This window comes from Seriola aureovittata, chromosome 10 (assembly GCF_021018895.1).
Source record: "Seriola aureovittata isolate HTS-2021-v1 ecotype China chromosome 10, ASM2101889v1, whole genome shotgun sequence".
Classification (NCBI taxonomy): Eukaryota; Metazoa; Chordata; class Actinopteri; order Carangiformes; family Carangidae; genus Seriola; species Seriola aureovittata.
The window spans coordinates 23967597-23983536 of record NC_079373.1 but is presented as its reverse complement, the minus strand read 5'-3'; the positions used below and the strand labels follow the sequence as shown (position 1 = coordinate 23983536).

General features: G+C 40.2%; 1 protein-coding gene across 1 annotated transcript in view; it reads right to left on the bottom strand.

Moving 5' to 3' along the window:
- Positions 1-15940, bottom strand: part of si:dkey-106n21.1 (solute carrier family 23 member 1) — a 45541-nt gene that overhangs the window by 17659 nt on the left and 11942 nt on the right. The window contains exons 2-6 of the mRNA XM_056388399.1: positions 11993-12145; positions 8284-8441; positions 5872-6055; positions 3972-4153; positions 610-727 (exon numbers count right to left, since the gene is read on the bottom strand). Coding sequence (XP_056244374.1) covers positions 610-727; positions 3972-4153; positions 5872-6055; positions 8284-8441; positions 11993-12145 — 795 coding nt within the window. The remainder of the gene's footprint in view (positions 1-609; positions 728-3971; positions 4154-5871; positions 6056-8283; positions 8442-11992; positions 12146-15940) is intronic.

Here is a 15940-nt window from a genome sequence, read left to right as displayed (position 1 = left end):
CCATTCATTTAAACAAAAGTATTTTTTTGGTAATACGTGCTCTACCTGGTGAGTTACTGGGGTGGCCCATCACTTGCCTTTCTATCTAAACAGTGTCAGTACACATTATTTCAACTAAGTTGACTATGTTTTCATTTAACTGAAAATGTAGCTGCATTTGTTCAGAATATAAAACAATCATCTAGCTCACTGTAATCAAATGTTTTATCTTTCATTCGGTCATTTTTAATAGATACAAATGAAACATGTCTGAAAGATCTACATCGTCAGTCATCGTAAGGACTTTATAGCACTATCTATCTATCTATCTATCTATCTATCTATCTTGCATAGTGGACAGACTTTGGTTTGATACTGAATTCTCATTAAAATGTATAGTTTTGAAACAAAGCAAAGAGGTTATATAGTATATATAAAAAAGATAGTTTGAGGACAGTAAAACTGGTGGTAACATTGTTTTTAGTTTTTTACATTTGTATCTGTGTGTGTGTGTGTGTGTCTGTCTATGAGTGTAAAAAGTAAAAGTAAGGAGGTTATAAACAGGTTTTATGGGCCAGGGATCATTTTCTCCATGATATAAAACCAAGGAGAATCGTATTGGCAACTTACAGAGAACAGCTTAAAGAGCGGATACTGGAAAACCTTCCACTTCTTATCCTTGTATGCGATCATGGGGACGTCGACTTTGCTGAGATATTGGGAGAACAGGAGGATCAGGCCGACCGTGCTGTGGGAAAAACAGAAGACAGGACAAAATGCGTCACACACAGTCGTTCCTGCGAAGGCCCCTCAGCATGCTTCCACACATCATATCACATCACAACAAGTGAAAACATGTAATTTTACACATGAGACAGGCCTATATGATACTTGTCATCATGAAGGGATTAAGGGTAAGTAATGGTGTGGTGAAGGTGGCCATTATGAGATTCTAAAATACACAGTTCCCTGCCTTTGAGTGACATTTCGTGCTGCATATGAAACGCTTCACGCTGTGAGTGAAAACACTGCACGCTGTGCATGAAATACTACTCGAGGTTTAAGATGCAGGTCCCCGTGGTGCAGGTCATTTTAGTGGGAAAGTCTGCAGCCTGCTGAAAACTTGGAAAGGTCGAAGTTACTGGACATAAAAAAAAAATAAAAACAGGCTTATTCTATTTCAGAGAGAGGAATGAGTTCTCTCAGCTCCACTGTGCTGTGTCCCACATTACGAGCAAGTCATTCAAATCCAATTTAAACATGTACGCTGTAGCTGAAACACTGATCCATGTTAAACTAATGAACGCAGAAGCAGCAAAATCAGCAAAATCAGTCTCAGCATCTTCCATAGTCTGATGTTCGGAATGACAAATATGTGCCAGGACAAAAAATTCCAAGAAAACTTAATCACTCTTGTGTGAAAGAGCAGGACACAGACAGAGGAGAGAGATGCAGAAGATGCTGATTTGATATCACGGGTTTTATCCTTCCTTCACGACTGTCTCATGCTGGGAGACTCTGAACCTCCCGGACCTCCGAGCTCCCCTGCAGCGCGGGGCGGGAGAGCTAAGAGGGATATGACTGATTACCATCCATATACGGCACCAGGATGTGGATGTGCTTAACCTTTTAAAACCCACAAGGATCACTCTGTGTAATGGCTTTAGTCTGCATTATCTGGAGATGGCAGTGGGATAATGAAGACAGGTTTCATGGGTCTGGACAGGGCAGGGGCAAATGTAAATGAAAGGAGAGCTAATGTGGAGCGGTGAGGTCCATTAGCAGTCATCACAGAGATTAGGTGGATTTAGATAGTGGACATCAGTGCTTTGATAAAGAAACAAAGAGAAGAGGAAAACAGGCAAAGACATAGTGAATGAACGCAGCGTAGAAACATGACAATTACATTTTATTGGCGAGGACCGACAAGGTGGAGAAACTGGGCAAGACTCATTTGTCTGGGAATGTTATTCATTTCCCATGTGTTCAAGTGTCTTATCTTGCATAACTGCATTTGCAATTTTAAAATCTGAAGTTGCTTTTTCACTAATGTAGCCACATTAGTCTTATCATATCAATCAAGTCTTGCAATTTCATCTCTCCTAATCTGCTGAAGCCATAGGACAGACGTACAGTTAGGTAAACATACCCGTAGTATTTTGTCCACCCTATCATTTGGGACAGACTAAATACTGGAGACACCACTCAGTATAATGTGATACAGTTCAACAGCTCCACTATATAACTATGCAATATACTGGATATATTTATATGTAAAATAAAAGCACATATGTAAAAACTGAAAAAAATGAAATCTATTAGAAATTGTAATAAATTCATAAATTGACATATAAGTTTAGCCCATACAAATGTGTATGTTTATGTAATTACGATTATATTATTACGATATACATATATATCCATCCCAAAGCCTGTCAACACATGTTGATATTATATACACTAGGGTCCAAAGGTCTCTCACCACTTTCCCAGAATGGGAATACATACATACATTTTACTAAGAAATTCATATATAAGCATATAGAATTTTTATATATATGTTGTTTTAATAAACTTGCATGTATGAATTAAATATATATTCTATGTTTGCAACATGTCATTTGTGATAAAAAAATCTTCATACGGATATCTTTTAATATATAATAGGTCTTTATGTTATAAACTTATATCTTCATATATCCAGAGGATGTATATATGTGATAATAATATATCCCCTGAGGCTACATCACTCTTGATATAGGGACATATTTGTCACATATTATATTTCTGTATGGGAAATGACCATAAAGTCCCTCTTTGAAACAATCACAACACAAACTAAACATTACAACCTTCCCTCCCCTAACTACAAATTCACACAATGAGGTTAAAAAAAAACAATTTGAAGCCTCATCAGCTCAGAACCGAAGCCAAATTAAGTGTTTTTCTCAGAGGGACCTAGAATCAGTCATCTGTGCATTTATCACCTTTCAGATGGATTACTCTTATTCCCTGTGTGTGGGGCTGCCCCATATCCCGCCCTTTATCGACTATGAATGGGCTCAAAACACACACATCATCACAACAACACATTACCAGTGAAATACTGACTCAAAATTTACTACTTTGTTTATGAAGGGTCACCGAGGTCATCTTCACAACAAGTTTCCACTCACACCTTAAAACCAAGGGTGACTGCATTTTTCTCTGTTGCTGCCCCCGGGCTCTAGACTAGTCTCCTGTCGTACATTAAATCCTGTCCCACCACTGACAAGTTTAAATCTAACTTCAAGACTTTGCTTTGAGTTCAGTCTGAGGTTGCCTTCTGTCAACGTTCACCCTCTAACACACTTCCTGGTTTTACTCAGTTTCTCTTAGGTCCCCTGTTTCTCTTGCGTTGGTTTTGATTTTATCTTCAAGCTACCTTTTCTTTTAAGTATATTTGTATTGAGATTAGGGATGGGCAGGATTAATCGATGATTGGTAATTGATCGTTGAGAATTTTGTCGATCAGGTGTGAACCAACGATGTAGTGTGTCTTGAAGCAATGCGATGAATTTCACTACTCAGAGTTTTCTTTAGTATTTTCTGCCATGGGCATTTTTTCATATAAAAAAATTATAATTCTTATACAATTTATTAATTTAGCCATTACAAGGCTTAAAGTTATGGATAATTGAGGGCATAGCCACTTTGAATGACGAATGGGTGCCATCAAAGTTGGCTAGCTGCTAGCTGTCTGCTCGGCTTCACGCTGAATGTGACCTCTCGGCCGTGGGTTAGCCTTCGTGCAAGACAAATAGCTGCTCTAATGATGCTAATGGGAACATATGCTTGCCTCTGCACGCACCACACATGCCACACCTCTTTGCCCATTTTTGGATTATCCAGGAGCTAGACAGACTGCACATACGATAAATCCCTCACTGTTACAACATGTTCCTCTTTGTTGTGTAATACATCATAGTGTTGTAAAACATCACTCCACTCACAGAGCAGCTATTCCCCAGTGACCGCCACACTTCTTTCCAGCCTCAATGAACAGCGACAGGCCAATGAGGTTGATGGTGGGAGCGATAGCTAGAGGACCGATAAATTTGAGCACGAGGCCCACCAGCCCGGAAAAGCCCAGGATGATCTGGAGCAGGGAGGACACCAGTATGGCTCCCTGGATCTGTGGATGGCAAGACAAGAGGGACATAATATCAGTGCTTGTGCTAGGTGTCTGGTACTCAACTGTGCATCATATATCACACCAGTGGTGTTCCTGGAGGTGGCATTTCATTTACTTTGAGCTTTTCCAACCAAGGCTCAGATCACACTGTAGTTGAACAGATCCCCCACCCAGTATGACTATGTGTGTGGCTGAGTGAAGCAAGACATCACTGACTTCTGCATATATGCATGCATACACGATGAGTGTGAAGTAAACATAAAAAAAGAAACATGTCATGTCATTTACACTATATGGCTGTAAGTCTGTGCATGTGAAAATAGTGAAAACACACCCAATAGCACTTCACCAATGTTCCCTACTGAGAGCTAGTAAAGGTGTAGTAATTGTATGATCAGTTCCCCTTTAGGAGACTCCCTTCTGAAACATACATCTGGGGAAAGAAAATCTTGCACAAAACCCTGCCGACAAGGAGATATATGGGGGTGCAAAATACCTAAACTCTTGGCTGAAGATAATTTATGAAATTCCAAATGTTGAGTCAAAGTCATTCCAGAAGGTCACATAAATCCCACTGAACCTACTATATCACAGGAATGCAACGTCCTATATGATGAAAACGGCTGCATTGATTTTTATTCTCAAGAAATAATGATTTCTTACTGACTAAAGAGTCTTTGGATTATCTATAACCAGGTGCGACTGCAGGGCTGGTATTGTGTTAACCTTGTCAGTCTGTGTGTGTGTGTGTGTGTGTGTGTGTGTGTGTGTGTGTGTGTGTGTGTGTGTGTGTGTGTGTGTGTGCACGTGTGTACTTCCAAGGAAACCACCACAGAGATGGTTCTGATTAATCTGGCAAGTGTTTAGATGTCTGTCTGTCTGTGTTTTTTTTTTTAGATTAAGTCAGAGTGATAGCATCAGACCCTGCAGGATGCAGGTACGAAACCTTAAAGGTGTGTAAATGAGATCAAAGTTAAGGCTGACTTTGAAAATGGTGTGTGGTGCTGAGTATGAGCATGAGCAGGAGCATGTAATGATGATCGTTTCTTTAAACAAAAACCTCAAATTTGTTGAATGACTTATGCGTTAGGGCTGTTCTGACCTTAAATTTCTGCATTTTAACACACTTTCTGATTTAGTTTGACCTATTCTATTAACTCTTACCCAATATTCTTTGTGTTTACCCTAAATTTTGGCATTTGAACAAATTTGTGGGGTTTTCTTTACCCAAATTTAAAGGTTTTACCCAAATTTGACACTTGTTGGGTCTTGTTTTACCCATTTTGAAAGGTTTTTGCATGCAACACAATTTACATACTTTACCAAACTTTTTCTTCGGTTTCGGCCTTTTTTATCAAAGTGCTCGACCTAAACGTTTGTGAAAATCCTAGCTTTGGAATACATTTCTTTGAATTTGAATCTTTTTACTGCAAATTTCTGCATTTCTGCAACGCTCTTTTCAGTCTTGTTTTACGTTACCTAAAATAAGTAAATCTCTTAAGTCTGTAAATTTTGTGCGGTTCTTTGGATGTACACATGTATAGATTAAGAAGGCTGTTTCTATCGGCATACAGACATTAAGGTGTGACAGGATTATACACGGTTCTCATCGTTCCCCTTAAATCTGTTAGCACTGTGAAGGTGACCGATTGGATTCCCTGCCAGGGCACGTGAGGTCATGCGAATCGTCTGCTGACTCCAGTGAATATTTTACACACCTCACGCATTCGTGACATCCAGACCTCATCAGAATCTTCCATCTGCAGCGGGCTGGTACTGTTCTGCAGCGGCGTGGACAGGATCCCCGGTGCTTTCGGAGCTGGACACTGCCACTTGGGCAGAGCGAGAATGGCCAGAGTCGGCGTGATGAAACTGAAGGTCCCACCCTGGAGGATTGGTAACCTTTAAGTCAGTAAGGCAGAAAGGTTAAAAGGTCAGAGGTCACTGGAAGTAATGATATCGGGTCTCTGAAGAATAGGATGACCTGGATCTGCTTAAAGCAAGCCTGGAAGAAGAGCTGAGAATTTTAATGAGCTTTTCTCACAGACTGTCGGCACAGTGAGGAAAGCAAAAGTGCTTTTATGGGCGTTAAAATGAATCCCATGACAAATGCAAATGATTTTTGAAAACTTATCTTGGCAAGGATTTCACAAGTGGTGGTAAAAGAGGCATCTCATTTCAAACCAGCTCAGATTTCTCAACTTAAGTTGTGACACAGAGGCTGAATTTCAATAGTACTACAATAGTTTTTATAAACTGTCCACCTCTGATGATGTGGGTCTGAGACAAAGAACACAACTGCATTACTTGAGTCAAAGTGTAGATACTCCTGGTCAAATATTACTTCTTGTTACTCAGTGATGTATTGTTCCACATTTACAGAGCCCAATGACTCTGAAGCAACCTACTGACTCACTGTACAACCTGTATGAATCAACACAAGGAGTCATTGTCACTTTTTCTTATTTTTGTTGGCAGTGGAGACATTTGATCTTGGTTATCAGAGCAACCATTTAAAAAGGGAAGAAACCTCCATCATGGACCTGGAAGATAAGATCATGATGGTGTGGCGAAGAATCTTCCGGCTCATGTTTATCTAACGTAGCCATCGTTAGGACAATGCCAAGTTCAAACTGAGCTGTTTCAACATGACTGACCGCGTAGGAGTTGACTGGGATTGGATTTTTCTGCCGTGAGGAAAAGAGCGTTTGGTCTATCACATTTTCAAAAGAAAAGAAAAATTAATTCCAACTAAAAAGCTCTGCTTCGAGGTAACGAATAAAGGTCATAGGTTTAAAAAACAATAAGTGCAGTAATCGATTATCAATTAAGTAAAGTACAGATATGAAGGACAGAACTCAAGTAAATGTGCTTCGTTACTGTCCGCCCCTGAACATCATGCAGAGATTTCACAACATAATGTATGGCTTGTTGCTTTTATGGACTAAAATCTGTACATTTTCAACTTAAACTTTTGGAAAGGTTGGAACATCTTAATATAAAACATGTGTTTTTACTCTGGCTTATGCCTGTTTGTATTATTTTCTTTGCTTTTGCAGCGTATTTCTATGCACTTCTGTCTTGTGCGCCTTTGTGCTTTTCATCTTTTTATTGTCTTGCTTCAAAGACCACTTCACACCACAGTTCTGAAAAGGTTCAACAAAAATAAAGATGAACTCACTTATTATTCAGTGTCAAAGTGTTTTCTGGGATCCCATTTTGCGTCCCTTTAAGCTTTTTCCAAACTGTGTAGGCGGAGAACTCAAACAAAAGCATTAGCTATTTGCTCAGGCTTACTGTTAGAGCAGGGCTGAGGGGGCCGCAAAGGTGTGTGGAGCTCTGTGCTGTATTGTACAGTGCTGTATGTGTGGGAGGCAGCTGCACTGTGGTACAGCACACACATGGATACATCAGCTTCACGTGGATTTTCCTCTCAAAGAGCCAAGCAGCTCCCAGGATTGTCATTAAAAAAAAGGAAAACCACAAATTAAGCTGCATAAGCGTTGGAGAGCATAAGGCTTTAAGTATTTCACAACTTGTGCTGAAGGAATCTCATTTCCACTGTCAGCGCCACGTAGAGCCCGACAGAGAAACTGACTCACAATTAAACTCCACACGAACCAAGGCAGCGGCCTCTGAGCTAAGCTGCAACTTCAGGCTGTTGCAAACACAGCTCAGAGGCTGCTTGTGTCTGGACTTTATGAAAGGACCTCTGCAGAGGCAGCATATGTAGGGCAAGTTTTGAAGGGATGTTGCCGGGGAACATATGGTAGTTTCCTCTATCTTGTGAACATTCTTAAGCAAGGCAGTTCCTCAGTTTGTACCTGCTGTAAATCTTAAACCTGGCTGACAGCACTTAAAGTGTGAACGTGTACGCACACACACACGCACACACACACGCACACACACACACACGCACACACACACACACACACGCACACACACACACACGCGCACACACACACACACACACACACACACACACACACACAAATGCCATTCCACAGAGGGTTACAGAAATGGAAGCTGTTAAATCTCATGTGTGTGTGTGAGTGTGTGGAAACTTGATATCTCTGAGTGGCCTGCTACTTCCGGTTCACAGGAGCGTGAGAGACAACTTGAGAACTTACCTGGTGCCGATGGCCGTCTGCATCAGCGTGCATAATCCCGACACCAGGAATATGGTGGAGATGAGCTGGCTCTTGGCGGCGTTGTTGTCCTTTATGCAGAGCGGCTCGGCCAGGATGAGTGGGATCGCAATGATGCCGCCGAAAGCGAGGATGTAATGCTGCAGAGGCAGGAGAGAGAGGGAATAGATTCAGGGACTGAGAAGCAGCTTCTTCTGACCATCGCTAGTCTTTATGTGACATGTGTTTTTCCAAATATAGACATTAACCTCTAATGATCTCTAGTGCAAATGAGATGTTCCACAATAAGGACTAGTGGGAAAATAAGATGCTATAATGAGGGGGCATTATAGCTGATATGAGTCTGAGTTACTGTAAGCGAACTAAAAATGATGTCTCTTTTACCACGTACAGAATACTGTAAATGAACCTGTTGCACACTTCCTGTTTTGAAAACCATCCAGCACAATATCACCCAAAATCTGACTTTCTGGTAAAAAAAAAGTCAAGTGGGTGAAAGTTTTCTCATCAATTAAAACAAAACTGATTACAAATCAGTGAAGTCAAAATTCAAACCCTACATTTTAACATTTATTAACTGCAACAGTGGAGAAAAGGAAACATGGTAAGATGGAAAACATCCCAGGTCAGAATCAAACTGGGGATGTTGCGATTACACGATATGTCTTAAGCATTCAGGACACCGCTACATCAGTGCGTTTCTATTATATTCTATTATATTGTGATGAAAGAGGCTGTCCTGCGCTGCTCAGCAGCAGGAGCTTGGGCAGCTGTGATAGTGCTGTACTTGGTACCTAGGATCATGACATATCACACCAGCTGCCAGCTGAGACATTTTACACTGCAATCTGATCACAGATATGGCCTGACATAAATCTGGACACACATACGGCTCATTCACACACCAATAATTCTTCCAAATGAGCAAACAGGTCGTCTGTCATCAACTCCTAAATCAACATTGTTCGTCAGTGCCTTCCAAAGCTGTTCAAAATGACATCACAGAAATAATTCATATCATGTTTTACGTCTATGGTTAAGGCTTTGCTCAGTTTGAAGAAGTGAAAACTAATGTTTACCTGTCATTGAATAAATGCCTGGAACAGTCTCAACAAGACTGAGCATTATAAGCCTCTTTAAGGTAGTATTTATTTATGATCGGTGTACGGTGTCCACTCCCTGTATGACGAGTGCAGAGCATAAACCTTTACTTAGTTTTCTGACAAGTCCCAAAAGTTGGCCGGCTGAAACGACCTTCTGTCACAGATATCCATCACTTCTATGGTCCTATTTAAAAAGCACAGGCTATACAAAACATAGTTTGCGCAATATTTCGTCATTGCAGCATCACATACACAGTACTGCAGTTTATCAGAGGCAATGTATTTTTTGCTATATTTTTTTGTTGCGCCTGAGGTGCGCTGAGTCTAAACACGACATAAAATAAAAAAACCTAACATAAAATGTAATAATGCTACAGTCACTACATGTGCATATTATACTGCAATATTCTATTTTGATGGAAAACAAATATCAATAAAACAAATATTATGTATATGCATCAGTATAAACGCATTTGTAACTTGTCAAATGTTATTAGTAGACATAATGTGGTTGCAATTATGGTTCCTACATGTCCTGTATTTTCGGTTGTGGTTTAATTGTATAGAAACATAATTTCTGGGAGACAGGATTCAACTGCGAGGATTAACTGTCCAGCACACTCTACCCAGGTGCATGCATGTGTGTGTTGAGTGGGTGGGAGGGGGTGTTGGTGGTGGGGATTGCCATGATGCAAAAGAATCTGGACAAAGGGAAAAAAAAATAAAAATGGAAGACAGATGTTGATAGGTATGCCAGATTTATGGGGTTATTCTCAAACCTACAACTCCCATAAGTCAGGGGAAATGTCTAAGGTCAGTTTCATGACAGAGGAAACTGGGAGGATATTCCTCCGGGAAGAAGGCTGCTTACAAATTCTTGTGTCATCTCCTTCAAATTCATATTCATCTCAGACTGATAGAATCTCAAGCAAACAAGCATAAAACCTTGGTGTGGTCTTTGACTCAGATGTGGACTTTAAGCCTCATGTGAAGTTTGCCTCTCAATATACCTTATATCTCCTCAAAAATATTACCAAGGTGCGACCTTTTCTCTCTCTCCAGTGATGCAGAAATACTGATGTAAGCTTTTACATTGAGCAGGCCTGACTGGTGTGACCCTCCGGTCTGTCTGGTCTATCTGTTTCATGCCAAAATCTTATAAATCAGCTACAGCTGATTCAGAAACTAGGCAGCCCGAATGCTTACCAGGACCAGAGGGAGAGAACGCATTAGACCTGTTTTAAATACTTTACATTTGGTGTCTGTTATTTTCCATATTGATGTTTAGATTCTTTAATGTGTTTTTAAAGCACTTTGTGTGCCATGCAGTGGCATGTACTTCTCACATGCTTACAGTGTATGAATCAGTATGGCCACTCTGTTACGAGTCTGTTCGCTGCTCCAAACTGTAGGACTGAAACTTTTGATGAGGCAGCTTTTAGCTTTCATGATCCAAGCCGCTGGAACAGTCCAGTCCTGAGGACCAGAGAGCAGCTAGAAGAGCTAAACTCAGATATTATTTTAAACAATAAAATAGCATCTATGTAAAGATATAGTGGACTAATGGTGTCCTGAGAATGAAGACCAAAGCACAGGCTTGTGCACATCGGCCGGTGGACTGTCAAAACATCCATAAAGTTTTGGAAGTTTATACCGGCTCTATAAGCCTCTTATCTACCTGTCATTCTTGCGGGCTGGTCCCAGGAGTTAAGTCCATGGCTGAATTTTTTCCAAGTCCGACCTTGGAAGTGCAATAAATAAACCAATTGATTTATTTATTGCCGTTCTTTTGTATTGAAGCAACATCAAGAAAGACAAATTACTCAGAAAAGTAATACAGATCCATGAAAACGACAGACAGTCAAAGACAGATTGGTGCAGTTCCCAAAAGAACGTCTTGGAGGCCAACAAATCCCATGAAAAGCCTCAAATCTGCAATGAATTGATCCTTCAAGCAAGTATTGTGTTCTTCCTCTTTGCCAATATTTTTTTTAAGTCATACTATATATACTGCCTACCTGCTATAAATGCAAGATCATAAACTTAAATGGTATAAAGACAAAAAAATAGTTTAGGTCACCACAAAGTGAGAAATCATGTAAATATTATAGAAAATATGACCTTTTTGGGAATTATAATCGGTTACAGATTTCCTACAAGTTCCTACAGGTGCTTGGATAGCTTCAGTAAAGAAGTGACAGTAACTGAGGGAGAAAGAGATAGAGAATGATGTACTTCTCAGGGGACATTGGGATTCATAGTTGGCACCTAACCCCTAGACCACCAGGGTGACAATCTTGTTTCCAGCAGCAGCAGACTGAACAAGATTTGATGAACCTGCTGTTTGCGACCTGTTCGGCACAAAACAGCAGCAACTAGCTGAGAAGCCACTGGAGTCAAAACAGAGCTAAACTGGCTGTTGGGATAACATCCATCAGGTGAATGCTAATGTTGCCTCGAGTCTGTTGGATGTGGACGAGCATTTAGCTGTTTAGCTTAAAAGCTTCACATTCTTCATCTCTGTAGAGGCCAAAAATCATCAATTCATAGAAAGTTTTCAGAAGTGCTTTCCAGTTCCATCACTTTACCTGGAAGCCGAGCAGAATACAGAGGTACCATGGCGGCCTGTCGTTGAGGGAGTAAACCAAATCACCACCTTTGTCCACAGGCTCCTCCAGGGCCTCTGTGTGTGGCTCCCCAATGTCCACTGTCAGCTCTGGCTGTTCATCACTGTCTTTGCCCTTGGAAAGAAGCATAGCAAAGACAAACAAGTCATTAATTCACCAATGTCATTTATCCAAGTAACATTAAATAAAAAACAATATTTTTCCCACTTTAATTCCACACAGACTATTTGGACACTGACTCCCAGGGCTAAATTTTCTGTCAACACAAACATACCTTGAGCCAGTCAATCACTGTTGCATACCAGAGACACTCACCAAGCCAAAGGTAATGGTTCTTAATATTTTGGTTTTTCTTTGAAACGGAGGGTACGGAGAGCCTTCTATCTTCACTGTAATCTAGAGCTGTTGGTTTAGTTTAGTTCAGATGACAGACATAAATACTAAACATACGCAATACTGTGAGTTATGGTGGGTGGAACATCTATGTGGGTGATAGTGGAGGGAAGGTAGGGTGAACAACATACCGTTCCCAAATCCTATCAAGATGCTGTTGTTGAAGGTGCTTAGAGCTGAATTGCTCTGTTGTTTCTCCCACACAACATGTCTGCAAAAGATTCTCAATCATCCAAGTCATGGTCATCCAAAAACTTTCCCCAGGTCATCCAAGAAAAGTTTACCCAAGTCTCCCACCACTCAGTCCGAACTGAAGAAACGTCTTCAACTAAGCCCAGTTGCCCTCAATCCTACAAATTTAACCTTTTACAGCCAAATTCGTTGTTTTTGAAGAAAAGAAATTCATGCACTTTTTGTGATTTATGTTGCACTATAACATTATTACTCTGTGCTGTGACTTTCAGAGATGACACTGTCCTTCTAATTGTGTTTAATCAAGATGCAATGACTTTGATTTAGGACTGAGGTTGGATTTGCAGCCAGAGTCAGCATATAAATATGAAATATAATTCCATTTGCTTGCATTGTTTGATGCTAGACTGAAATAAGAGAACTTAAAAGTATATATTTCTGTATTGTTTTCATTATATGTTTGGTTTGGCATGTGTCTGTACAGGTATGAAAGTGTCATACAGGTAATAATTGAGAAGACTTAAAGTAAGTTATAAGCATTTATCCCTAAATTTAGCTACAGCACTATCAGATAGACATCTAGTGTGGGAATTTATGACCAATGGCATGTAATCCAGTAATAGGAATTCAAAAGTTATTTAGCAATGTTCCGATAAAAGAGGATTCTGTTGAAAGACTATTGAATGTTCCACTTCAGTGCCATGTGCTAGAACAAGATCAAGGGTGTGATTAAACTGAAAGTGACAGCCGCTTAAAAAACGGGTGTAACATTTCAATATCATGGGCTTTGCCAGTGAAAATTGGCGCAGTCTGATCTCAACAAATTCAACTGGAGGAGCTGGGTAATCTGGCGGGTTTTTTATGCAATGACTGAACACCAAAGTCTGGGATTTTCAATTGGTTAACACTGCTGTTCCCAACCTTTTTCAACTCGTGGCACACTTGGAAATCTCAAAAATGTTGGCGGCCCACATCCAACCCCTTAACAATATAGAGGCCAATAATGCCTTCTCCGAGCACTTTTTATTAACGACTGAACATTCAGGACTGAACTGAAAGCAGGGGAAACATGTTGGAAGCTTTTTCTTTTTTCTTTGTTTGGGGAGAGATCACTTGTCTATTCAACATCTGTCTCTTGGCTCTCTTTCCTTTTAAATCTTCATGTTGCTAACCAACCAACCATTTTGATACTCCAGTTTTTGCCATGGATGTAATCTTTTAGTGCACAATCAGACTGAAATAGTAAATAATTATACGATGTGTTCAGGCAAGAATATAAAAAAAATCATTGCCTTATCACAGTGATAGATCTTAATACAACCAAAATTGTATTGTTTTGCAAATGATTAATCAGCCCACCTTCAATACCTTCGTAGCCCACAGGCTGGGAACTACTGAGTTAACAAAAAGTTGTGATTGCAGCACCTGGGAAAGCTGGCTTCTATTGTACCAACCCCTTCTTAGTTCACACTCAGTTCCATGACTGGTCCATGCTCAAACTGTGGGGATTTATTTCGCCATTCAACAAAACAGCCTCTTCCCTGACGCTGTGGCCTCCCTACATCACCTGCCTGCTCCAGTAATCCAGTGAACGAATTTTGTTACACGCTTCTTATATATTTGTGCTTGTCATTGTGCAGCTGTGATTTAGAGTGAGCTGCCTCCTGTTGATTGTTATTGTTTTAAGAATCAGGGGCAACCTGCTATAAATGACCACCCAACTGAGCAAGGTCTAGTTGAAACCACATGTGCATGTGTGTTTACTGTCTGAGCCCATTTGTATGACTGTGTCCATTTGAGTAATGGGACACTAAATCAGTTGTACAGCTTCTAGGAAAAGGGGTAGTTGGTCCACTTTTATTTTTGTTAACTTTATGGTCAGTGCAGGAAGCCACCTTTTGCCTTTGTCAAAACTTTAAGTGAGTGTACATCCTCGGTCGTATGCAGGTTTAAGAAGCAGGGAAGCTTTACTGAGATCTGGACCTTTGTGGCCTTATCTTTTGCATGAACTATGTCTTGAATACGACGCAGACAGCGCCAGGGGTTGGGTTCCAATTGGGGTGAGAAAAGTGTGAACAAGCATTTTACATCAAAGTGTCCACCCCATAACATATGGTATGTTAACTCCCTCACCATTCATATTGTCAGAGGCAAAGTCATTAACCTTTACTAGACTCCTATTTACTCTCACAAATACCACGAGAAACTTGAAACCAGAGATCTTATTTGTATTCCTCTATTTTCTCTCTTTCCTTCTTTGCCATTTAAATCATTGCGGTGACATCAAACACGTGGTAAATCATAGAAGTGAGAGAATAATACAAAAATCAAGTGTGGTGCTCTGTTATGTAACACAGATGGCTTTCTTCCAATTATCCAAAGACAGTTAAAGCATGTCAGGTGGTTCAGTACGGAGAGAAACAAATTTTGCAAATATACAGCAGGACTCAGACTTTTGAACCCCGCTGTGTATAATGATTTATAAACAAATTACAGTAGATAAACAATGTCCATGTGCACACAGAGGTCAGGAGAAAGACATTAAATCTTCAAAACACACATCTGAGGCTACTATTGAAACGTAGTTCTCTCTATAGGTTAGAGACTATGTATGTAGTAATAGGTGTCTATGTGTTTTTCATCCCTGTGATGGACCGGCGGCCTGCTCTGTCCAGGGTGTTTTTTTTACAGCATCCTTTGGGAAAAGGTGATTGCTGATGATGACGGATGTCAGTGTGATTTGCATTAATAACTATTAAGGTGATCCTTAAGGGTCACCTGATATGTGAGACAAGGGGCTTTCTTCAAATGCAAAGAGGTCAACTCCCTCTTTAAACAGGCCACACGGGACAGATCAGTTTTTTTGTGGGCTTGTATAAACCTTTTGAGGATGTGCCTGTTTGAAGTGCAAGTATGCCTTGCCTTTGGTGGTTACAAACAGTAAAGGCCCCCCGGTAATGCCACAGCAGCCTATACTAATCATTAACACAGGAAAACAAAGTCTTGTCCAAGGTTTCTTTTCAGCAGCTCTCAGTTGTAATAACTTCATGAGCTTCTGTAAATTATAAAATTCTAACTAGTAGAGATTGAATTCAACCTCTTCTGCCCTCAGATTTATCTTCAAACACAAGAACCTGAATTCTTCTTAAAGCTGATCTCCTGGTCAAACTGAGCAATCAGGGGTCTTGGTAAGAGACAACTTCATACTTAATATACAGGAAAAGGGACATGATAAAAAAATAAAAAAAATAAAAAAATAAAACGTCTTACCCAAACGTAGATGTGCGTGCATACAATTTTAATTAAATTTAAGACATTTGTACA